This window comes from Corella eumyota, chromosome 6, assembly GCF_963082875.1.
Source record: "Corella eumyota chromosome 6, kaCorEumy4.1, whole genome shotgun sequence".
Taxonomy (NCBI): Eukaryota; Metazoa; Chordata; class Ascidiacea; order Phlebobranchia; family Corellidae; genus Corella; species Corella eumyota.
The window spans coordinates 10,936,104-10,960,772 of NC_137495.1; the positions used below are offsets into that span (position 1 = coordinate 10,936,104).

The 24,669-nt window shown below is 32.5% G+C and overlaps 1 protein-coding gene, 1 non-coding gene and 2 pseudogenes across 2 annotated transcripts; 2 read left to right on the forward strand and 2 right to left on the reverse strand.

Moving 5' to 3' along the window:
- The first annotated feature begins 202 nt into the window (after positions 1-202).
- On the forward strand, positions 203-1,133 carry LOC145755838 (uncharacterized; annotated as a pseudogene).
- Positions 1,134-10,040: 8,907 nt separating this feature from the next.
- LOC145755839 (uncharacterized) lies at positions 10,041-17,625 on the forward strand (annotated as a pseudogene).
- On the reverse strand, positions 10,498-10,570 carry Trnar-acg (transfer RNA arginine (anticodon ACG)). The gene has a single exon. It is a non-coding gene; the product is annotated as a tRNA-Arg (tRNA).
- Positions 17,626-18,630: 1,005 nt separating the features above from the next.
- On the reverse strand, positions 18,631-20,083 carry LOC145755840 (general transcription factor II-I repeat domain-containing protein 2-like). The gene is made up of 2 exons (XM_082572077.1): positions 19,318-20,083; positions 18,631-19,190 (listed from the first exon to the last, which is right to left on the reverse strand). The coding sequence occupies exons 1-2, from the start codon at positions 20,081-20,083 to the stop codon at positions 18,631-18,633; spliced, it is 1,326 nt and encodes a 441-aa protein (XP_082428203.1).
- Positions 20,084-24,669: the final 4,586 nt, after the last annotated feature.

The following is a 24,669-nucleotide window of genomic DNA, read 5'->3' on the forward strand; positions in this document are numbered from 1 at the left end:
AAAACTGTCGTAAAAATAACTTATTTTTGCTTCACCACTAAATCGGCCCAATGATACGCAACTCTCTCGTTTTGCTCATTTTCATATCTTCCTGGTCACGCTTCAGTGAAGTACAAAAACATTTGGCGCCGCTAATACAAAATCTTATAAAAGTTCGTATTTTTTATAGATTTTGGTAAGTTATTAATACATTTTATAAAATATGGCCAATTTTATTGACTTGAAGAGTGACGTAGTATCTGTTTGTGTGGATGTTGAGACATTAGGGCAACTTTCATTATTTACAGAGGCTGACAGTGGGCAAACGAGACCAGTCTTACCGGCCTGTTCTGAAAATATAGCTTTGCCAGCCTGTACTAAACAAAAAGGGATTTGGACAGCCGATGATATTAAATTATGGTGGAATGAAATTGGAGCACCTAGCAATTGCCTAACATTAACTGCGACTAATTACTATGTTTCAACTTTTTATTCTTTTGTATCAGCGATTTTTTCTAAATTTAGTTTTGATGGAATATCAATCATCCCCAACCTCTTTAGTTCACTTCTATCAAGAAAAGATGCCTTAAACCTGTCTGGAAGACTATCTAATAAATTTTATTTTAATTCTTTAAGTCCGAAAGTTGTAAAGAAAACAATCAAATTAATGTTGTCACTTTGGATGATCGGTATATTTTGGAGTATATAGGTGGATTCATTTTGCAGAAGTTTAAAAGAAAAACCAATGTTGATTCGGAATTATGTCTTTCTTGAAAATTTGTGCGACTCTAATAGGTTGTTTAGCAACAAGTCTTTAATAGGTGCATTAAACAACACCGATTTTGGTTCTTTAGTGATGCCTATTAATGAATTTACAAATATGTTGGTTGATTTAGAAAAAAATTTTAGAATATTTTACTCTCACACAAACACCCTGACAAAAGTAATTCAGCAAGTTGATGTGCAGAAGTACTGGGATCTTCTCTGTTTAAACTGCACTGAGGCTAACATTTCAAGTGAACAAAATATTGTATCAAAGATTTGTCATTTTTTTATTAAAATTCGCTGTTACCAAAAGGCAAAAAAAAATAAATATGGCCTTTCAACTGAAAAAAGATCAAAATATTAGTCTACGAAAATCCTTAAAATCATAACTTACACTTAGTGATCCAATGTCTTGATTACGGGGAAGAGCCTCTGTCCTGCTCTAACAAATAAACCCCCGTAGCGTGATAGGCTTGGTGAAGTTAGCAGGACAGATCAAGTTTTATACTTGAGGCAAAAGGCTATTTATGATAGTAGTGTGCATAAAAAATAAGACAAGCTTTGTATATAATTTCTTTACAGATATTTATTTTTTAAAATATATATATATACAGTTTTAAATACCAACAAATAATATGTCTCGTATGTGTTGCATCCCATTTTGCAGCAATCGATCACCAGCATTTTCCCTTTTTCGAGTCCCATCGAAGCGTTTTTTACCTGTAGGAGCGGAGGCAGTATGGGCTGAAAAAATGGAAATGTAATTCTTGGCATGCATCAAGACAAGCTCATTAAAAATCTTTTCTGGAAAGACCGTGTTAAAATTTGTGAAATTCATTTCAAATTGGAAGATATAATATTGTGTATGTATAAAATTAAAGTTATTTTTATTGGCTTCTTGCCTTTATCTTTAATTTTTTATGCAGGTGGAACTTGTAAACGCAAACACCCAAAAGTGGGTGCAATACCCTTTGTTTGTTTTTATTTTTTCCAAGTGTCATAAGTATATTAAGGAAGAAAGACAACCATCAAAGATCCGAGAAACTGGGTCTAAAGTGTAGTCTTTTAACCAGCTGAAAAGTGCAACATTGCCTAACGGATGGGTGAAGGTCCTGGAAAATGATAAGAGTTTTCTTTAACTTCAGTGATGGCTGTGATCAGCTGCAATATCAAATAGTGGTGTTAAAAAATTTAGATGTATCTGCCAGTTTTTATGGATGGGGTGCCTCCCTAGATAGTGCTTCCAGTTAAGAAAATGGCAGTCCCACAGTTATTTGATGAGGTTGGAAAATTTTAAATATGTAAAGTATATATAGCTTTTTACACTTGCTTGATATTTAGGCTATTTATTCAGTGGAAATTTTTATGATTACATAAAATAAAACATAAATTTGCGTTTAATATCTTGATAATAGAATAGAAACCTTAAAATCTCAAGTGGAAAAGCTTCTTCTGCAACCAAACCAGGTTGAGGTTGAAAAGGATATTGCTTTAGATCTAAAATTAATAATGGGATCTGGTAAAGATATAGTTTTTTAGTCAGTTCATTTAAGTGTATGTGATAAATATATCGAATAAATAAATTATCAAAAATATTAACTACCCCAAATTTAACTTAGCTTTTAAGAAGGGTATAGTTAGTACATTTAACACGCTCTTTTGGAAAGAGCAGCAAAGGTTAAACACAATGTGCAAAAACGGAGAACGATACCATCCGAAATCATTAAGTATGCTGGCAAAATGTTTTATAACTTTACTGTAATAAAAAGTGTATTTTATTTTTGGTGTATATTTTTAAAATTAAAAAAAGTTTTATTGTACCAAGCCATAATAAGATGTATTACATTTGTCTACTAAATTTACTTTCTGCACTAGGTTTTGTTTAAGCCTTGCTGCCAAAAGTAGAACAGCATACGAAGCCCTGGCATTGCTAGCGCTTTTACTGGTGCTATCTTTCGGGCAAAACGCCGCTCCGGCAATTACAACAGAGAGAGAAGCGGGGCTATCTTGGGCAGCAAAAAAAACAATTAACAACCGGAAGAAGGCAAGGTACGAACGAGACGCGGCAAGTGTGAGGCTTGATTCAGAAGGACTAAGACAGTTGTTGATACCAGATCATAAAGCATTCCCAGAAAATAATATTAAGAGATCCATTGAACCCGACTCAACGGAAGATGAGCCTGTCGCAAAGATGGCAGCGACAGAGAATACAGGAGGAGGGGCAGCCCATCCAGGGCAATTAACCCACGTTATGAAATTACCAACAATGTACTATAATGTAACAGTGTTTGGAAGGAGGAAAGGAATCATGGTGTTCGAGGGGAACAGAACCGGCAGTGATGCCGAAACAATAAGAGCCCCTTGGACACCATGGTGGAGTCATGGCATAACCGACAACGGACAAATCATACCAGAGTCGGTGAAGAATTGTATTGTAAAAAAACCCGCCAATTTGAAATCACCGTGGTGGGACATTAATGAGAGTACCGAGCCAGTATCAAAGGGGATGATAACACAAATGCACGTGTATACAGACACGATCAAGAAGGATCTTATGCACGCCAAATACACCGGTGTAGGAAGCAAGGCCGACAACCTTATGAGCATACCCTATAACACAACAGTCGAGCAGGAATTTGCGCGGCACCGGTAATTTATTGTTGGCTTGGCGCGTATTTTATTTACTGTTTATTTTGACGCGCCAAGTCAGTTCGTTTTGGTTCGACTTCTATATTTCAATAAACCAATCATAAAAAAAGAAAAAGGCGCGTGTTTATTAACCAATGAGATTAGATTCTAAATTAGTTCGATGAGAAAAAGGGAGATGGGAACAGTAAATATAAAGGTCAGTTTGATAGACAATATTATCAATAACTTCTGGAAGAAATTAAGTGACAACACGAAAATTGAAGATGAGTACAAAAAAGCACAACAACGAAGCGAGCTCATTCAAATATGGGGAGAATGGAGCGAATGTGGAAGCCGACAACTCCTTCCGAGTCCGCAAGTGGTGCTTCACAACCACGAATGGCTCGGAAGGGGTTTATCAAACACCAACGTGCACAATCGTGGTCGGTCCGCAAGAGGGAGGGATAGCTGGGGTGGGCTCTCACCACCATGGTCTGCTTTGGCGGAAGAAGGCCGAGGGGCTCACTCCAGCTATCAGGAAGAAGACGGTCAGCGACACGCTGCAGTCACTTGGCTTGGCCATAAGCTGGGTGGGGCCGGTCAAGACGTTGACATGTTGGATCAAATACATGTACAAAACGAACCCGGATTCCATGCCGGACATTTTACGTAAAGAGATGGCAAATAACAACAAGGGGAAAGGAATCAGGGGCTACGAAACCACAGTGAAAAAAGTAGCCGCCACGTTTGAAAGTAAACCAACGGTGAACAGCTTCAAACAGGCCCTGTTCAGGGAGGACTTCACCTTCCCTAAAACGTTCGTCAAGCGTGCATATGGCATGATGACGTGGGGGAAGGAGAGGTCCAAAATGAGCAGGGCCTTCAACAGCATGCCAAAACAGTCGTGCCCTTGGACTCCTGAAAGCGGAGCCGCGATCGTCAACGAGATCATCATGAACGCAAAAAACATCAGGTCAAATGGCTACCGACTTTCGAACTTTGATTTGAAAGTCGGACTTGTTGGGGCGGCGTTAGAGATCCGCGACCCCAATGAGGACGGCATAAGACTCTCAACATTTTATGTTGCATAGAGCAGCCGGGAAGGGTAAAACTTTGCTTGGTACATTGCTTTACCCGACCGAATATGCCAGTACTTTGACTAATGACAGCGCCGGCGTCGGTCAGATGTCGCTTCGATTGAAGCACAAGATGATGAAAATCGATGATGCCGGCGCGTCGTTCTTCAATAACGACCAGTTGACGAGCGCAGTGAAGTTTATGTTTCACAACCATTGGAGTGTCAAGGTGCACGACGACAGGCAAGATAACGCCGCCACGTGTGCATTCATCACGACAAACGTTAAAGAGCCAATAAAGAGACTGGCGGGGATGGGAGATCTAAATCCGATAAAACGCCGCTTCACCGAAGCAGAGTGGGGGTCAGATGCCACGTTAAAAATTCCACCCAAAAAATTAAAACTATCAACCGCCATCTCCGATGAAATTATATGCAAACTCGCTGCCGAGGTAGAAGAAACACTCAATAAAGAACAACCAATGGCATCGTGTTTAACCGAGGTAGTCAACTACATAATGGCGTTTAACAAGGGCATAACCGAGGGTGACGAAATAAGCGATTCCGAAGACGAGCAGCAAAAATCGCCTAAGCAAAAGAGGCCAGTCTTCGAAGAGAACGAGAGCGACGAGGACGATCTAATTGAATTCATAACGAAAAAGCCAAAAAAAGATATTGGCTCGACTTCGGCTGAAGAAAAATTAGACGTGCCAGCCAAGCCAGAAGGACTACCTGGGTGTCCTGATCATCCAAACTCGGATGCCCAGTGTATGTGCTGGATCGAAAACGTCAACTTAAGTCAATTCGAGGAGTGGGTCGTGCCAGAGATCCCCAATGGACAGGGAGAGCCTTCCACCTCCATATAGAGAAAGGAAGGAAAAGGATATGCTATTCTTTAGCATACTCCTAAATTGTGTATTATTCTCATGCGTTTTTATTGTACTAATGTTAACATTGTTCCACTTAATAAACAAAAAATAAACCAAAAGAGATATTGACTGACACCTATAAAGATAGCCAAAGAAAAAGACAAGCCAAAATGGCGCGACAAAAGATGGAGAAGAAATAGTAGAGTCAGCCAAGCCAAGGACATACCTAAACCCTGTATGGCTCAACTAATGCAAGGTAAAAAAACTCTTGTTATTAACAACAAACATTTGAAGGTCATTAACAAAGTTGATTGTTTATGTTCGATAGGGGATAACAAAGACCATATGGAAATCAATGATGCGTTACAAACATTTAAAACTGGGTTAAATTTGGTGGAGAACAAGTTTGGATTAAATGCAAGCAAATACAAAGTTTATGGCCATCTTTTATCTAACATCGGTGATTATTATAAAAGTAGATCACAAAACTCGGAAGCAGAAAAAATATCTTCAAGCAATCAAAGTTATTAAGAAAGCTAAAGATGTGAACGACGAATTGAGAAAAAGCTTGATCAAGTATTGTAACTCTTGTCTAATCGAAATCAACAAATAACTTCAATCTTTATTTGAAAATTAATAAATTCAATTGATTTAGCCTATTTACAACAAACATCAAGTTTTTGTCGTCATAGTGCGTTGCAAAACACTTCATCTATATCAGTTTAACGCTGAGTATAGTATATGGGTAGTTCCATCGTGACCGACGCTCATTTTTAGGCGCGTTATTTATAAACTAAATTGTGTTGGTACAATATACACACTAAAATTGCATTTTTAAAAACCTACTACCAAAGTTTGGAATACAATAGTCATAATAACAACTATTTAGTACGCCGTAAGTGTTTTTTCGTGACCGACACTCTTTTTTTAGACATGTTGTTTTAATAAATTTACGTAAATAAGTTGTTTAAAATAACAATTAATTTAATAAGAAAATAATAATAGGTTCATTAAAAAACAATGTTTTATTTCAAGAATTACCAAAGCCAAATACAAATAATTTTATTAGGTCTGTTACTCGTGACCGACGGTCAAATTTGTCAATTTTTTTTTTTACAAATTTAATATTTTTGCGTAAAACACGCAACCACTTTTAATTTTAAAGAAATGTTAAGAAAGCTAAACAGTTTTTTTTATTATGGTTTATTTTTTTATAATAAACAGGCAAATAAATAAAAAATTAAATTAACTAAAAAAAAATATCAAAAATAAAAACAATTTGCAGTACAGAAAACAAGTAAAATTAAATCGTATTCAACGACCTAACGTACAAAGGTGCGTAGAAAAAAAAAGATTAAAATTACAGCGTGGTCAACCAAGTAACGTACAACGGTACGTCAAAACGCGGGGAAATTACAAAATTTTCAAAAACAAAGAATATCGCAATTTATCGTGCAAGTAGGCAGAGCAAAGAAACATAGGTTTCAAAACATATAGTGGCCAGGTGAATTAATCGGTGTTGGAAGATCTATTTTTTTACAATATCTGCAAATGTGTATTCCAACACGCCCGTCTGGTCTGGCCACTTCCAACATCGACCAGCGCGCGTCATGCAGCTGATGACGTAGCGACCCCCAACAATATTTTTAATCTTGCCCGGGTACTCATTTGCACCAAACAAAATTAAAACATAGTATCCTATAGTACACTCTGACACCGATGTGGTTACTTCACTTTCTTCCGCTTCCTCAACTTCTCCAACATACTTATCTGAACTAAGAAGAAGGGACACAGCGTTTCCATTTACAACTTGAAAAAAATGTTTTCGCTGAATCCCTTTTTCTTTTTCTGCTTTATTAAAAATATTTTCAACTTGCAAAGTCTTATTTACGTTATTAATATCTTGTTGAGTGATTTTCTCAACCAAGATATTCGAGGTGCGGCAAAACCGCTTGCCACACAGCTCTCTTACAAGCGCCACCAATGCCATCAACTGGACCCTTGCCATGGGACGTCGCAAACAGATTTCAGTTGATGCAAAATCCAAAATGCCGTTGCAGGCATGGCAATGCGGCCTTTATAAAACGGTTTTTGAATTGTGACGCGGGCCCGTCAGACCAGATATTAACAAGTTTAAAATTGGGAGGCACCGCCTCCAAAGCCTTGACCAAATAGGCCACCACGGCATCCTTTGAGTGCGCAAGGCAATCAGACACCAGTATTCGACTGTAAAGCTGTCCACTATAGTGAACAGCAACACCTGGTGCTGATGCCAATGCGCACTCTGAATTTCATCTTGTTACACAAGTAAAATTCTCTGCGAAATCCACTTGAATTAAAGCGTTTCCCTCAATTAATTGGTCTTTACTAATCCTGTACTCTTTCGCCTGCTCTCGTTTAACGAACACATGTTGCATAAAATTTGGGAGCATTTCAACAGTGTACTCCACCAAATCGCCAACGGTGTCCTTTTCCCCAATTTTTTTGATTTTATCTCCGACATAAGCCCATTGCAGCCACCTTGTTTCTATATGAAGAGACGATTCCTCTACAGAAATCAATCCTAAAATTGTTTTTCCATTTTTGCAATTCTCGCATTTTCCCTCCCAGCAGTCGCGAAGTTCGATTTTACATACCAAGATGCTGGGAAAACTTGATGTGTACTTCGGGATTGAGATTATATTTTTATTTAGGGCGTCCAAAGCCAAAATTACATTTTCGTGGTAGCTAAAAATAAAGTAAGTTTCGTTTTAAAGTATTCAATTTTAAACTAAAATAAATTTCGTTAATTTTTTGAAACCCTCGTACCGACAAAGACACACGTTGTGTGGTAATTGCGTTCTTAGTTTGGTATGCTTTGGGCGCAAACTTGCTTTTTCCAATTTTTATATCGGGATATCTTTCTTTAAAATAAATGAAAGTCTCCCTTACGGTAGTTGTTAAATGCCGTGCCTAAATAAAAAATTAAATTTAAATTTTTATGATTTGGTAAACTTTTATTTTAAAAACAAATTAACCTGAATTTTTAATTTTTCGCCATCCTGGCGAAGTATAACATAGTCTTTTCGCCCTGGTACCTGCCTTGTTGACACATCGTCGTTAGTGTAAAAGTTTGCCACGATTTTTTGGGTTTCCTCCGAAATCCCTGCAGAAGATTCTTTTTTTCCTTCATTTAGCTCAAGTTGTGGCGATATTTGGGACAATACGTCCGAAACAACTTGTTTTTTCTTCCTTGGAGAATGGGAAAGAGCCTCAAACAGGAAAATCCCCCTTGGTCTTATATAAATGTACTTCAAAGTTTTCCTCTTCATTAGTTTCTTGATTTTTTTTAATTCCTTTCGCTTCCACCTTCTTGCTTTTGCTTTAAAACATCTCGCCTCTTTCGCCAACTTCTGTTGGCAAGGAGACAAAGCTGCCTCCCTTGCCCTTTCTTTTAATTTCTTTATAATCTCCACTTTCCCTCTTCTTTTTAAATAATTTCTTCGCCTCCCGGCATTCGTTAACGGCATTTTAAAGTTTAAAAAACGAACCAAAAATTGTAATTAAAATAGAAACGAATGAGATAATTTAATTTTGCGCGCTTTTGATCTACCGCAGCCTTCCGGCTAAAATAATTAAAAAAATTGACATTTTTAAAATAGAAAGATTTAAATATCTAAATTATTTCACGCTTTAAATACTTTTATTTCCGACAAAAATCTAGAAGTTTAGCTTTAACGAAGCTAAAAGATTTTTCACCAGCTTATTAAAAATAATTTGATAAAAATGTTTATTAAAAAAGAAAACTAGAGTTAAAGAGGAGGAGAGTAGAGAGGGATGAAAGAAGGGAGCAGGAGAGGTAAATAGTTCAATATCCCTTCATAGTTTGTTTCGTTTACTTATTATATATAACTAATTATTTGTAATGTTGCTTTTAAGAAATGCTGAAGTGTTAAAGAAAAAGGTGATCAAAATTTTAATTTTTTTCATTAGTTCGTTTTATATATATTTTTTAAATTATATCATTATTTTTCGCACAAACTATCTAATTACATTAATGTTTCAAATAAATATGTTGCTGATTTTATGTTTTAATTAACTTGAAGTATTTTTACTGCTTTTTATGTCTAAAAAATGGTTATTAGTAAATGGTCAACTAAATTTTAATCTAGTTTGCTAACCATTAATGAAAGAAATGTATTATGTACTATACTGCTTTTTATTGAATTTGAAATTTTTTTTAGAAGGAAGACGCCGAAAAAAATAAAAAATAACAAAAAAAAACATTTTTATTTTATGCAAGATATAGGCTACATTAGTAGTTAATTAAATAAAATACAATTGTGTTTATTTAAAAAAGATTATTAAAAATGTTGTATGCCCTTACACCCCAGTTACTAATAGCTTTAAAGGCACACCTTAAAATTGTTCCCATTATCAGATAAAATAAAAATTTTATCTTCTTAAGTAATATAAAAAAAGATCGTTTTGTATCTAAAATAGCCGATTTACGGCCATCAATATCAAAAAAAAAAAAAACCCGGACCCCCCTAGTCGTGCTGTGACTTTCTAAAATTAGCCTCCCCTATCATTTTGCCCACGAGCCGCCACTGCTTATAATACACATGCCTTTGTTTCGCTGCGATGCAATTTTATCGTTATCGATCGGGTTTTTAAAGAACAAAGCATACTTATTTCCCAACGAGTGAGTTTTACAATTGATGAAGTTGGTTTTAAACGTCACAATGCAAAATGACGTCATGAAGCAGGTAAAAACATCTAGCATAGGATTTTGTACAGTACGCAATAAAAACGCTTCAAATAGTGTATAAAAAAGTATATGTAATTTTTTATTACATACATTTCCTACTCTTTATTGCCACTTTTTTATTATTTACGAAGCCCAGTCACAACTTTTAACCTAATCCAATTGTTTTTTTTTAATTGTTTTATTAATTTTAAAATTATTTTAAAAAAAGTAAGCAAGAGTCACCCTTTCCTATGCAAAAAGGTACAACTTTTTTGCCCTTTTATATAACGTCACAATGCCATTGTAACATGAAACCGACTTTATCAATTGCATCGCGTGATCCATTAGCAACCGTAACTCTCTTGTGATGAAAAGTGAACAAATAAATATGTCTTAAACATAAATAAGTATTTCACGTACCTAAAGTAGGAAAAATTTTGCTAAATAGAAAACGAGCGCGCCAGGACTCGAACCTGGAATCTTCTGCTCCGTAGGCAGACGCGTTATCCATTGCGCCACGCACCCTCAATGTCAAATTTGATAAATAATGTTTTCTTAAAAAAACTTTAAAATTGCTAAGTCTGTCCAAACAAAAAACAAAAAAATGGGCATGCTCCCCCCAAGAAACTTTTTAAATTTATTCGCTGTAAACACGCCATTTTTACATTTAATAGTTAATTGTTTAAAATAAAGGCCGTTTTACACGGCGTACGCAAAATTTATTTATTATTGTCTATTTCCTATATAATTTAAATCGTATTTTGTATATTTCAAATTCTCATTTTAATAGAGCTTGAATTGACACAATAAAAAGCAAAGTAGCATAACAGATTTATTTTATTATAAGCGCCTATTAAGTTTAAAACTAAAAACGTTAGGGAAATAATGGTGCAAGTTATGTAACAACTGACAATACATTTCAACGAAAAAATTTATGAACAACTTATTAATTTTCTTGTTCATCTTGTCAGATCTTCTATAAAATAACACGATATATCATTAAGCGTTGTAATTAAGACACAACAGATTATAAAGTTTTTGTTAATAATCTATTTAACTTTTCTTTCGAATGAATATTCTTCCACCTCTACATACTTAAATCTCCACCACTCCCTCTCCCTAGTCATTCGTTCTCTTCTCTATACAATCACAACATCCACCCATGTATATGTTGTTGTCCTACTCTTATTGTTCAAGTGTTTGTGTAATGTACATAACTATTCATAAATAGCCTATGTTTGCAATAAAAATAGGCAACCTTACCTTTGTTAGTGTTTTCCACCAACACCTGCAAAATGATGTCGAACTAAGCTATTAGCTGCAAATAACCAAAATATTCCTCGATTACAAAAGTTTGCTGTTTAATTAACTTCTTGCATACCAAAATATGCACATCACAAAATGTCAGCGGTTCGATAAAGCTAGTTAGAATTTGCACTTTTTCAACAGTTTGTAGAAACTCTACAGGAAGCAAATAATAAAATTTTGCGCTTTTGTTGAAAAATGTGGTAACTTTAACTTTTTTTTTGTTGTTTCATCAATAATTTACTTAATACGCTTCGATGTGTTTACATTCAAGTTACTTTTAATTACTTGCATTTATTTTCGTTATTTTAAACCTTGCGTCAGAATTACTGTGACAACAATAGGGCATTCTTTTTTTAAACAAAAAACCATTGCAGCTTTTTAAAGTCAAATGGTAAATTTATATTTTAAGTGCTATTTTTGCCTCTTTCTTTTAAAAAACACAGCTAAAATAAGTTTTTTTTTTAAATTTTCTAATAAATAAACAAGCATTTACATATGATAAATAAACAAAAATTATTTTTCAAATATATTTTTTAACTACTTATGTTATAAAATACATTATATTAAATTTTGAATACTTAATGTCGAACTTTAAATAAATATACAATAATTTAAACATAATAAACAAACAAAAATTACATTTTTTATCTATTTTAAGTTACTAATATCATGATTTACAATAGACAAAGATTTAAAAAAGTGATAACAATTTTTAAATTTTAATAAATAAACATATATTAATTAGTAATTAGTGATAAAAATTTAAATGGTAATTCATTTTTGAATTACTAATATTATGATATACAAATGGCCAATATTTAGAAAATAAATAACAATCTTTAAATTTTAATAAATAAACACCTATTAATTAGTGATAAAAATTTTAATTCATTTTTAAAATACCAATATCATGATATAGTTTAAAAAATAAATAACAAACTTTTAATTTTAATAAACAAACATCTATTAATTAGTAATTAGTGACAAAAATTAAAATTTTAATTTATTTTTGAGTTACTAATATCATGATATACAATTAACCAAGATTAAAAAAATTAACAACAACCTTTAAATTTTAATAAACAAACACCTATTATTTAGTAATTAGTGACATTTAAGTGTCGTCAATAGAAGGTTTGCGATTCTTCAGGATAATAACCAACATACTAAAAATTTAGAACTTTTAGTTTTAAAGAACAAAAGTTATCATCTTTTAAAAAAAATTTTAAATTGTGTATTTTATAAGTTTTGATGTTGTTAATTATATTGAGCATTAAATAACTTAGAAGAAAAACTGCCGCACCTTACTGCTTATAGAAGAGCAAAGCCCAACTAAAACTTAAGCCAAAACAATTTGAACAAGATTTATAAATTGGAAGATAAGTACAGTCACAGTTTTACCTCATTTTTTTATCTTATATTAACAGATTAAGATTTATAATATAGTGCCCAGCTTAAATAAACAAGTTATATCTTTTCAAGTTTGACATTAATTAAACAAATATTTATTTTAACCCGAAAGAGAAGGTTAATCGCTAACCGGAGTTCCTTCGCATAAGGCTAGTAAAGTTAAGGCTTTGCATAGGTGAAAGGTCAAGAAAATATATTTGCGGTTCTTGAAAACTTATTTTCAGTTTTTGAAAATGGAAAAAAAAGGAATACTACCCCCAGTTCGGATGAAACTTTAACTGATTTAAAAACTGATATTGATTTTGGACTATCTTTCTAAAAAAAATAAGTCTGTAAGTAGGATAACTTTTGTTAGTTATCTGTTCTCTCTGACAGTCTGACATATTTTATCATAAAATATTTGTTTTATTATCTGTTTACAAATTTAATAGTTTTATGTACAAAATTATTACTTTGTGGTAGTTTAATTAACGTAAATTAAGATGTGGAAAAACCAAAACATCATCATTTAAATATTTTCTTGTATTTAAAACATACCCTCTGCCTCTACTTCCTGGTCGCCAAGAAAATATTTAAATGATGATGTTTTAAGCATAAGTTGTACGTAAAACACACCCTCTACCTTCCGGGTGCTAAGAAAATATTCAAATAATGATGTTTTGAGCATTAGTTGTATGTATAACATAACCTTGGCCCCCGGTCGCCAAGAAAATATTCAAATAATGATATTTAAGCATTCGTTGTACGTAACATATCCCTCTACTTCCCGGTCGCTCCCGGGCTGTTTTTAGTTGGACCCTAATGTAGGCTTTAAATAGTCAAGTTTTTATAAACATGACAATTTTCAGCAGAAAATTAAAATTCGAAAGACCACTGCATAGCCTATAATGTCTTAACTATTGCCACACAGGATAAAACATTTTTGAAAAAAATTGCATTGCGTATACTGTTTTTTTGTATTTAGGGCAACTAAGGGCATTTCCCAGAAGATGGTTAGGGCTGGGGTAATAAAAAGTGTTGTGTGTTTTTATATCGAATGACAGTGTTCACGAATAAACTCTCATCGTGTCCTATGTGGTAAATAGTAATTTTCTGTGCGGATATAGTAGGATCCTAGATTATATAGAAAATTTGTGTTTTACCAACAACCTTACCGTAGACTGTAGTTTTAATAGGCAATTTTAAGCTTTGCTTAATGCTCAAATGAATGTAATTGTAAATACTTATATTCAATCCTATATTATATTTATATATGTAAATGGAAAATTTATACTCAAGTCAAATATTATGTTCAATTTTTTAAACATATATATATATGTAATATATATATTTATGTAACATATATATATACATAATTAAAATGTTCATGATTTTTTGAGGGTAATTCTTAATACTGCATTTATAGTTACATATTTGGTAAATCTACTAGTTTCGTAGTTATTTATTTTAGTGAATTTGCCTACATGTTTTTATTTGTTTTTAGAGTTTGCAAATGATGCAAGATAAATGAAGCAAGGCTACCTTAAATTATTTTTTTGTTATGTAATGAAGAGGTTTTAACAGTATGGCAAACAAATGTTGTATTAAATTTATTGCATAACATTAAAATGGCTAACAAAAGTAACTGTAAAATTATGTCTCACTTAAAGTTGTGAATTGATTTTCTGTTGCGTTACATTGTCGACAATTAAACTTTATTGCTTTTATTACTTTAACGATTAAAAGCACACTAATTAATTGTTATCAAAACGAAATCATTATCACTGCCCAGAATGTTATTATTAAAGTCAGTTAAAATTGACCTTATTATTAAAGTCAGTTAAATTGAATTTCGATTTATTGCGACATTTAAACTGTTTGTATTTAATTTTTATATGTAGACAAAAAAGAAATTAATCAAAATTACCTTTAGTCAAGGTTTGTTTTTAATTTGAATGAATCTCCTTTTTTTGTGCTTATTATATTGTACTGTGACTACAAAAAATTCATTTATGTGTTAATAAAAAAAGTTAAAAATATGGTTGTCCAATGCTACCTTTAATTGTTTTATAAACCCATCTAAATTCTCATCTGAATCCCTTCAGGATATTTGTCAAAAAATAGGTGTTAATACGCAAGGAAGTAAAGATGATCTAATCAATCGACTAAATGAGTTGGTTTTATTTAAAGATATTTACAAGAAAACATACAAAACTTTAAAAAGATGCGCGGGTTAGCACTTGTCACTAATGTTTTAAAAAATCTTTTTAGTAATCAATAAAGCAATTTACACATTGTTACATTTTAAAATAGGTGGAATTTTACATTTCCGCTGTCCACATAATGTTTGTTATTATATGAAGACTTTGCTTAGACAAGAGAGTGCTCGTGATCATATTGATGGAATATTGTCTTTGAAACATCAGCCACAATTATATATATCTGATGTAGCCTCCCAGGTTAACAAATAGTACATATATACACAATTTATTAAATAACAAATGTGATTTTTACTTATTGTAAATTAGTTAAACCACACATTTTTTGAAAACTAAGTTGAGTTTTATACTAAAAACAAATCATTATTTTATTAGGTTGCCCACCATGGGGAAAATAGATGTAGTGGAATATTTTCTCCAAATATGGGGATGCTGTTTGAATGGAGTGAAAGTAATATTGAAAAAGCAATAAATGATAAACTTCCTAAAGTATACTTAGATGCAAACAGAAAATATAGTCTGTTCGACAAGTTTCACTTGTTTTCTAAAAAAGCAGGACCTGAAAAGTTGTTTAGAAACTTAAAGTACTGTGAAAATTCTGCAAAAAGGTTCAATCTAACTCAGTCATGGCAAAAGACAGGTACATAAAAATTAAGACTTTAAAACAAATTAAAAATGTTGTGTTTTAGCGTGAATTCTTTCTGATTAACAATTTATTAACATTACATACATTACATTAATATGGTCACATATAATAGTACTTCGGGCTTTTTATTTCATGATATTTGTTAATTAACAGGCAGTATGTTTGTAATATGAACTTCGTGAATTTTCAATTTGTTTCAAGACTAGTGTTGCATCGAAATAATGAGACAATTAATAAAAAGTTTAAGGATAACATAAAGAAACAGTTTAAGCTTGATATGAAACTTAATACAGACGGGAAAGCTATTCCAGTTTTTGCAGGTAGTTTGCTATAAATTTGGCACTGTGAAAATATTTATTGATTCTTTTATTTGTAAATTACCTACATTTTGTAATTTTTATTATTAACAGATCGGCTTCTTGTAAGAAAAACACGTTTAAGTCAGTGTAGAACAAAAACTGAAAGGGGGTTATCACCATCACCCAAAAGATCAAATTTGGAAAAAAATGAGTGCTGTTCCATTTCTTTTAAATATTTAGGTTTGTTTTATTTTTAACTTAGGTGTTCTTTTTTTTACATAACCAGTTGTCATAATTGCATTTTAGATATTCATTAAGAACTTGCTCATTACTAGAACTTAAGGGTGTAACATGGTTAAGTGATAAAGTATGTACAATGTTTAAATTGTCATTTGAGTAACAACATTAAAACCTTGTAACATAAAATATCATGGAAATGTTATGCTCATCTATTTTCTTTTGCTGCCAATTGTACATTTAAGGGAATTTAAAACACAATGAATTATCACAACCCCTGTTATATATCAATGTTTTTATGTAGGTAATTGATGCATTTATTGAAATACTTGTGGCAAAGGTCAGTAAATAATACTCCAATACTGATAAAATGGTTACAAATCTTGTTTATTTTTTAGTTTTTAAATCACCACTTAGCTTACAGCTATAAAAAATGTAACAACTGCTAGTGGCTTTTTGATTGTGTTAAATCATACTTAAAAAAGTGGTTAAAGCACAAAATCGAAAAAAACAAGTTGGCATAGCGCATTTCCTAGCTTGCTGTAAATGACTAATTTCATAATAATTCTATATATTTTTAGGCAGAAAAATCAACATTGATGTGTTTGTCAGCCCTGTATGCTTCAGAATGAATGGTTTGTTAAGGGTAATTTTAGTACAAAAAATACATAAAAATAATTAAGTAAAATTGACCCCTCTGATTAAAATACTTTCTTGATTATATACAGGTAACTAAATTATTTAAAGATGGGTTTACAAAAATAATGCCCTTATGTGCGAATGCACATTGGATGCTTTCTGTAAGTGTTGCGTAGAATATACAATGTGGGTAAAATTATTTTGTTTGCAGTTGCTATGCTTAAAGTTTACACTAGTTGTGTTTAACAGATTGTCTCCTTTTCCAATAATACCATATTTTTTTATGATTCTTTCGGCAAAGAAGAAAAATATGTAAACTCCATAATCCAAAATTTAATGTAATTATTAAAACTAAAGAAATTAATTTAACACAACTTTTACGTAGTTTTAATTCTTTATTTGCTTGTATCATTAAAATTTATTATTAACCAAAAGGTTTCTTTCTCAATTTAAACAGGAAATTTCAAAACAAATATGGTCTCGGTCAGGAAACCAGTAAAAAAGTGGACTACCATTATTAAAGACCATCCCATACAGAAAGATGGTCACAGTTGTGGTCCCTTAATTTTAATGGTGTGTTAAATAAATTATGAGACGTTTGCTTTGTTGTATAACAAACTGCTTTATTTTTAGGTTGCATATCATTATGTCAACCATAAAGATGAAAAAAATTGGATTTTGTTTAATACTTCGAATTTAAGAGTACAAATAGGAAATATGTTATTAGATTGGACAGGTAAGTTTGAATGCAATGTGTTATTGTTACAATCCTCAGTGAATTTTTACTGATTTGATTTTGTAATTTTAACGCTATTACTAGTTAGTTGTCTTACCAAAACTTAGCATGTAAATTACCCTTTTTTTCTAATATTTAGTGCAACAATAAAAAAAAAGAAATGTTTTTGTTTCTGCAGACAAAAATTTGTTAGAATAATGAAAAAAACAAAAGAAAATAAAGACTTGAATAATTTTGAAATTGTGTATAAAACAATTTTTTTTTAATTATGAATAAAATTTACGAAATAAATTGTAAATAAAAGTTACAGATTTAAAATAGTCTTTTTATTATGATTACGTGTTTGACTCGAGGGTAACAGTAATCAAAATATGTTTCATTCATCAAAAAAATTGTCCTGGCCTGTAAAAAAAATGTCCTGTCCTTAAAAAAAAATGTCCTGTCCCTTACAAAAAATGTCCTGTCCTTTGAAAAAAATGTCGTGTCGTTTAAAAAAAATGTCCTGTCCCTTAAAAAAATTGTCCTGTCCTTTGAAAAAAATTGTCCTGTCCTTTGAAAAAATTGTCCTGTCCTTTAAAAAAAATGTCCTGTCCTGTAAAAAAAATTGTCCTGTCCTTCAAAAAAAAAGGGTCTTGTCCTTTCAAAAAAATGTCCTGTCCTTTAAAAAAAATTGTCCTGTCCTTTGAAAAAAATTGTCCTGTCCTTTGAAAAAAATTGTCCTGTCCTTTACAAAAAATGTCCTGTCCCTTAAAAAAAATTGCCCTGTCCTTTGAAAAAAATGTCCTGTCCTTTGAAAAAAATGCCCTGTCCTGTGAAAAAAATTGTCCTGTCCTGTGAAAAAAATTGTCCTGTCCTCTAAAAAAAATTGTCCTGTCCTGTGAAAAAAATTGTCCTGTCCTTTAAAAAAAAATTGTCCTGTCCTTTAAAAAAAATTGTCCTGTCCTTTAAAAAAAATTGTCCTGTCCTCTGAAAAAAAATGTCCTGTCCTTTGAAAAAAATTGTCCTGTCCTTTAAAAAAATTGTCCTGTCCTTTAAAAAAAATTGTCCTGTCCTTTGAAAAAAATTGTCCTGTCTTGCAATTATTTGGGTTTTGGCAAGAAGACAAATTTTAGTCAGCTGTCCTGTTGTGAAAATAACTGCTCGGAACAAAATGTGCTGCTCCACATGCACAATAATTTTCTGGACAAATTAACTAATTGATTAAATTCATAACATGAATGTAATTCTTTATAAAATAAAGGAAGAATGTGTTCTCTGTGGAAAGTTTTTAAACTCTCTCGACTTTGCAGTTCAATCAGTTCAAGTTGGAATTTGGGTGGCGCTCTATCACACTGAAATGAAAATGGGTCACTGAATAATTTTAATTCAATTTCAATCTTTTTGAAGTCAGAAAATTTGACTGTAAATTCTTCCAGCAAATCTTCACATAACTTAACATACTTTTCATAGTTTACAGAACAGTCTTGAGCTCTTTCAGATAGACTACTAAAATGTACAATTTCACCAGCTTTCAGTTGTGCTATGAAAAGTTTTAATTTCCTGGTAAAGCTACTTATTCGCTCGAACATTGAACTACACAACTGACCTTTCCCTTGTAAATGCAAATTGAGCTCAGCTAGCATTTCTGTGATGTCAACTAAGAAAGACAAATCATTCAACCATTCTTCATTTTCTATAAATATTTAATTTCATATTTAATTTTTGAGCACATCATTGTTGTTGATGAATCTAGCAATGGTAGGTTAGTATTTCATGGTCGACAGATTGTTTGAATAAAGCAATAAATCCATTATTCTTACCACTTACAGCAGGAGCACCATCTGTTGTAATTGAATTAAAAGTTCTGTCAACATTAAAGTTTTCTAATGCCAAATTAAAATGTTCAAATATATCCTTGCCTGTTGTTGTCCCCTTCATGTGACACAAGTCCAACATTTCTTCTGTAATGTTTAAGTTTTCATCAATTCCTCGGATAAAAACAGCAAATTGTGCAGTATCACCTTGATCTGTGCTTTCATCCAATGCTAGACTGTAATAAACGCAAGTGGATAAGTGTTCTTTCAATTTGCCTTCAATATCTTCACTCAAATCATTAATTCTTCTGCCAATTGTCTGATGTGATAGACTTGTTTCCTTCACTAAATTCACCTTCTCTCGACAATATTCATTAAAAGCAATAACAATGCATTCTTTTATTAATTCTCCATCAACAAGCGGTTTTCCCTTCTTAGCTATTGCTTCAGATATGAGGTAACCGACTCTTGTACATGTATCAGTTTTAACAAGATGCTTTTTGAGATTCGTTTGTTGTAAACTAATTGCTTTCATCAATTTTCCTATTTTTGTTTTTCTTTCCTCTTCAGTTAATCTTTTATATTCAGACTCCTGTTTTGAATCATAATGACGACGTTTGATATTGTATTCCTTGCATACTGCAATTTTTTCTTGGCATATAAGACAAAGTATGGTATCAAATACTTCAGCTACAAAATATTTGTCTGTCCATTGAACATGAAATTTTCTCTTTTCATCCGCTATCTTCCTTTTTTTAGTTTTTGACTGCATCATGGAAAGAATTATTTAAGAACGGTGTTTAAAATGACAAATATCTGAAAAAAAAGAATTAGCCATTAAGTTTTAAACATTATTTTATTAGTATCATATAAAAATAGTTATTTTGAGTCTTATAGTTATATATAATCCTGTTGCTCCCATAATATACTATTACTGCGCCCCTAAAAGCTGACTGGTACTTTTTAATTAGGCTAAGATTTAAAGTTCAACTTCCACTAGGCTACCCAAGTACTAAACGCGTGCTTTAATTCTTCGAGTCAGATTACTACTTGGGGTGAAAATGACTGGAGTTGGAGTTCAAAATACTACTTGGAGTGAAAATGACTAGCGGGCCACACAAAAATCTCAGGCGGGCCGCAGGTTGGACATCCCTGCCCTAGACCAACGAGCCACTTGTTATAAAATATTAAATTAAAGCTATTGCAAGTCAATTGTTGCACTTGAATGTAAAAAATTTTGGTTATCTTTACGGCAGACCAAGTTTTTAGTTGTTTTTATTTACTTTTTTTTCATAATACTTTTTACAAAATTGAAAAAGATGTGTTTTTTTAATATACAAATATTAGGCAGGTTTCAACGGTCGAATTACATCTCTTCTTGGATTTAATCCAAGCGGCCCGGTTTCCATTTTCGGTGTGGGAATTTTTTTTTCAATTTCGCGGTGTATTTTGACAATATGATGCACAAAGAATTAGAATTGTTACTGCACGACGATTAAAGTTGATGTAATTCCGTATTAATCGCGTGATTAGCTTATTCCAGATCAATGTTAATCGCACTTATTGCATTTAAAGAAAACTACTTTAAAAAGGTAATTTGGTTTCGGACGTTTTACCAAAATAAAGTCAATATTCAAAACATCTATCTAATTTAAAACAATTGTAAACCTAAAATTAAATATGTCTTTATTGAATACGTGGCTATACCGGCAGCGTGGTTTAGTGGTCAGAACACTTGCTACACCACCACTAGGTACTGGGTTCAACTCCCACTGCTCTAATACTGAGGCGCCCTTGAATAATGCGCTTTAAACGGTATGCACTCCTGCATACCGACCACTAATCAGCTGTATAATATCTATCAGGCAATTAAAATCTATAATATCCCAAACTGCTAAAGGCTAATCAAGACTGGAACGAAGAAGCTGATGTTACTCTATGTTTAGGTCGCGCAACTGACCTTCCTACATCGAGGATTAAGATATATACAAAAAAAATGCTAATATTAATATCTTAGATGTAAAAAAATATATATTATAGCAATTGTAACATAAAAAACGCAATTTATTATAAAGTTGATTTAAAGTAATCTCCCTTTGTTTAAGAGATTTTATACTAGTTAGGTAACAGCCGGTAAGAAAGTTATTACAAATTGTGTGAACTTTTCTTAACAAAACTTATGTTAGAGACAATATCAAGCATCAGGTAAAGTTTATGCTTGTCACGCGGGGTCTTGGTTAGGTTTTTGGCTTATGCAAATATTTTCATATTAACATATCGATTGTTTAATTAAATAAACATTAAGCCGGTTTTAACGATAGTAATATATCTTTGTGGTCTAGGGGTTAGGATTCCTGGCTCTCACCCAGGTGGCCCGGGTTCGATTCTTGGTGTAGGAATACTTTGCACAAATTTGCCTGGGGTTTTGACAATATGATGCATAAATCGTTAAATTGCCTTAAACTGATAACAAATTGAAACTAATTTGGGAAATTTTAACAAAGGTTTAATAAGTATTAAGATATTTTACTTTGTTAAATACACTTACTTATAACGACAGAACTAATACATCAAGCGCTGTCTCTTCACATGCTCACCTGGTCGCTGAAAGAAACTCTCATTTTGATCCTTCTTGTCAGGATGATTTGTGATAAGATGTCGTTAAAGTAAGCTTGGTTTCATAGCTGAATTAGCAAGGGTGTAGCGAATTATTAATTTTAATTTTTAAAAACTGTCCTTAGTTGTTGGATGATGAAATAAACTCTGAATTTAAGTAATGTCTAAATCCATGTTTATTAAGTGGCGTCCGTTCGGCAGAACGAAATTGCCTAACTATCTTTAAAACGAACATTTGCACTTAATAAACCGCAAATTCGATAAACAAGTTATAGTTAAAAGCATTGGAACTCATTGTTAAAATAGGTAGGAAAAATACGCCAAAGCTTGACAGCAAATAAATAACAATTTCATTTCAAATCAACATCAAAAACTGTTTGTTTATAAAATTAAAGGTTAAGCTTATGTGGATTTATCCAAAATAAGCTACATCAACCCAACTCAAAGTAGAGCCCGGGGTAATCAAAAATAAGAAAACACAACCGCTACTCTTCGATACGCGTCTTAATTCTCACAAGCGTAAATTTTTAAATAAGCGTTTATTGTTTGATGACTGTATTTCTTGCACATTCGAACTTTCATGAGGTAGGTGATTGCGACGATCGACGAATAAAAGGGACTTAGCCTCTGTGGGCATCATAGACATATTGGCCTCGTTTGGGCACTTCGGAAAAATAATCAGCCTTCTGTGGGCATCAGACATAGGTGCGTCGTTCATCGTCTTAAGTCGGCCATCGTTTGGCAAAAGAAACTAGGTAGTTCGTGCAAGAAATGTACTTCATCTTGTTCACTTGACCCGCTTGGCAAAGAAAAACACGTAAAAAATGCTGCGATGGTCTTTCTTCATCTGTCGTTTTTGTAGTTTGATTGTTAAAATTTAAAGCTCGCAATAACGTTTTTCCATTTAAAAATTGTTAATTGTCTGTTTTTTCTAAAGTTTTGGCTGATAAACAAAAGCTGAAAACTTGCTTATCTCCGTTTGCGCGACTCCTCGGAAGGTGTTCATTTGGTTTGAGAACAGAAGCTACAAAATTCTGTTTAAATCCTAAAACCTTAATCACATCGGGAAAATCATCATTTGTAGCGAATTATTCATTTTAATTTTTAGGAACTGTCCTTAGTTGTTGGATGATACAAGAATATAAAATTCTGGCTAAATCTTACGGAAATAAATTCTGAATTTAGTTAATGTCTAAATCCATGTTTATTAAGTGGCGTCCGTTCAGCAGAACGAAATTGCCTAACTATCTTTAAAACGAACATTTGCACTTAATAAAAAGCAGAAATAAATCGTTGGAAAAATAATTCAATACTAGAGAAACGAGGTTAGAGTTCCCATGTGAAAAGAGTTGTTAAATAACCCGCAAATTCGATAAACAAGTTATAGTTAAAAGCATTGGAACTCATTGTTAAAATAGGGAGGAAAAATACGCCAAAGCTTGACAGCAAATAAATAACAATTTCATTTCAAATCAACATCAAAAACTGTTTGTTTATAAAATTAAAGGTTAGCTTATGTGGATTTATCCAAAATAAGCTACAAGGCAAACTATGCAAACTACACATCTTCATGCAAACTACACATTGCGGCAGGGATTCTTCATTGTGTTCAATAGCTATGAACCCGTACTTCATGTAGGCTGGACTGTACTTTCGTTTAGACATGTTCCCAATAGTTAAATTGAACAAAATTTAGTTATTGCAATATATTCCAATATAATTACAATATTATTAAACATACGACACTACTCCACTGCTGCTATCAGTTCATTACTACAAACATTTTAAACCAGCTGACATTTGGCGGTTAATTATCGTGAACAAGAGAAGTGTTACGAGGACGTCGAGTTGGTTTTCGTGCGGCTGGTCCAAGATATCCACCAACTCTATGGAACCATTACGACAATGCCTTAGTAGTGCAGCCAAAAACAACTAATTGCTGCAAAGATTTTCATAATTCCATTCTTTAATAATGCCACACTTTGATAAAGCACCAGCAGCTTTCAGTTTTTTATTCAGACCTAGGAAGGTAAATGTTTTCATTTAAATATGTTGCACAATTGTGAGATTTAAATTTTACCTTTTGTCACATGCCAAATGTCAACTATTACAATTTTCCAAAATCCATTTAGCAATAGAAATGTGCCTGTCTCTTATTAGCGATTTTACTGATAATTTTTTATCCAATATTTTTAATTCCTCGTTTTAAACCTCCAAGTTCCATATGGTTGCAGCTCCTTACCTCATTCTTTTTAAAGTAATAAAAAAAGTTATATAAAAAAAAGTAGTCCCATCAAATTACCACTTGGTTAAACATACCTGTTGTAGTTGTATTTTTAGAATTTTATTGTTTGCCAAGTCCATTAGTGTGTAAGCACCAAACTTGGCACTTGTGTCCTGGGCTATCTGCTCTACCGTCACCCCCAAATTTGCTCTGATTCTTTTATTTTTTTGTAGTTTTGAAATTGTTCTAATTTCCATAGCCGAACAATTGCTGGTTGCAGAAAAGGACTTTGGTGTCGGGAAAATGTTCTGCAAGGATAACTACTTAAGGTTTAAAAGTTTTGTAAAGAAATGTAAGTTTGTTTATAAAGTTATGTACATACCTGTAACATATTGGTTTAAGGTTCATGAATTTAAACATCCGCAAGGATTTCGCAGTGATACATCCTGAGAGTAAAATTGCGGCTATCATCAGAATATTTGACGTTGGTAAAGAACCTATTAATTTCTGACTGTGCC

Excerpts from the sequence above, each read along its gene's own strand:
- LOC145755840 (XM_082572077.1), bottom strand. The coding sequence starts at position 20,083 with ATGCAGTCAAAAACTAAAAAAAGGAAGATAGCGGATGAAAAGAGAAAA. Across the intron at positions 19,191-19,317 it reads TGGTGCTCCTGCTGTAAGTG|AAAATGAAGAATGGTTGAAT; the intron begins GTAAGAATAATG and ends AAATATTTATAG.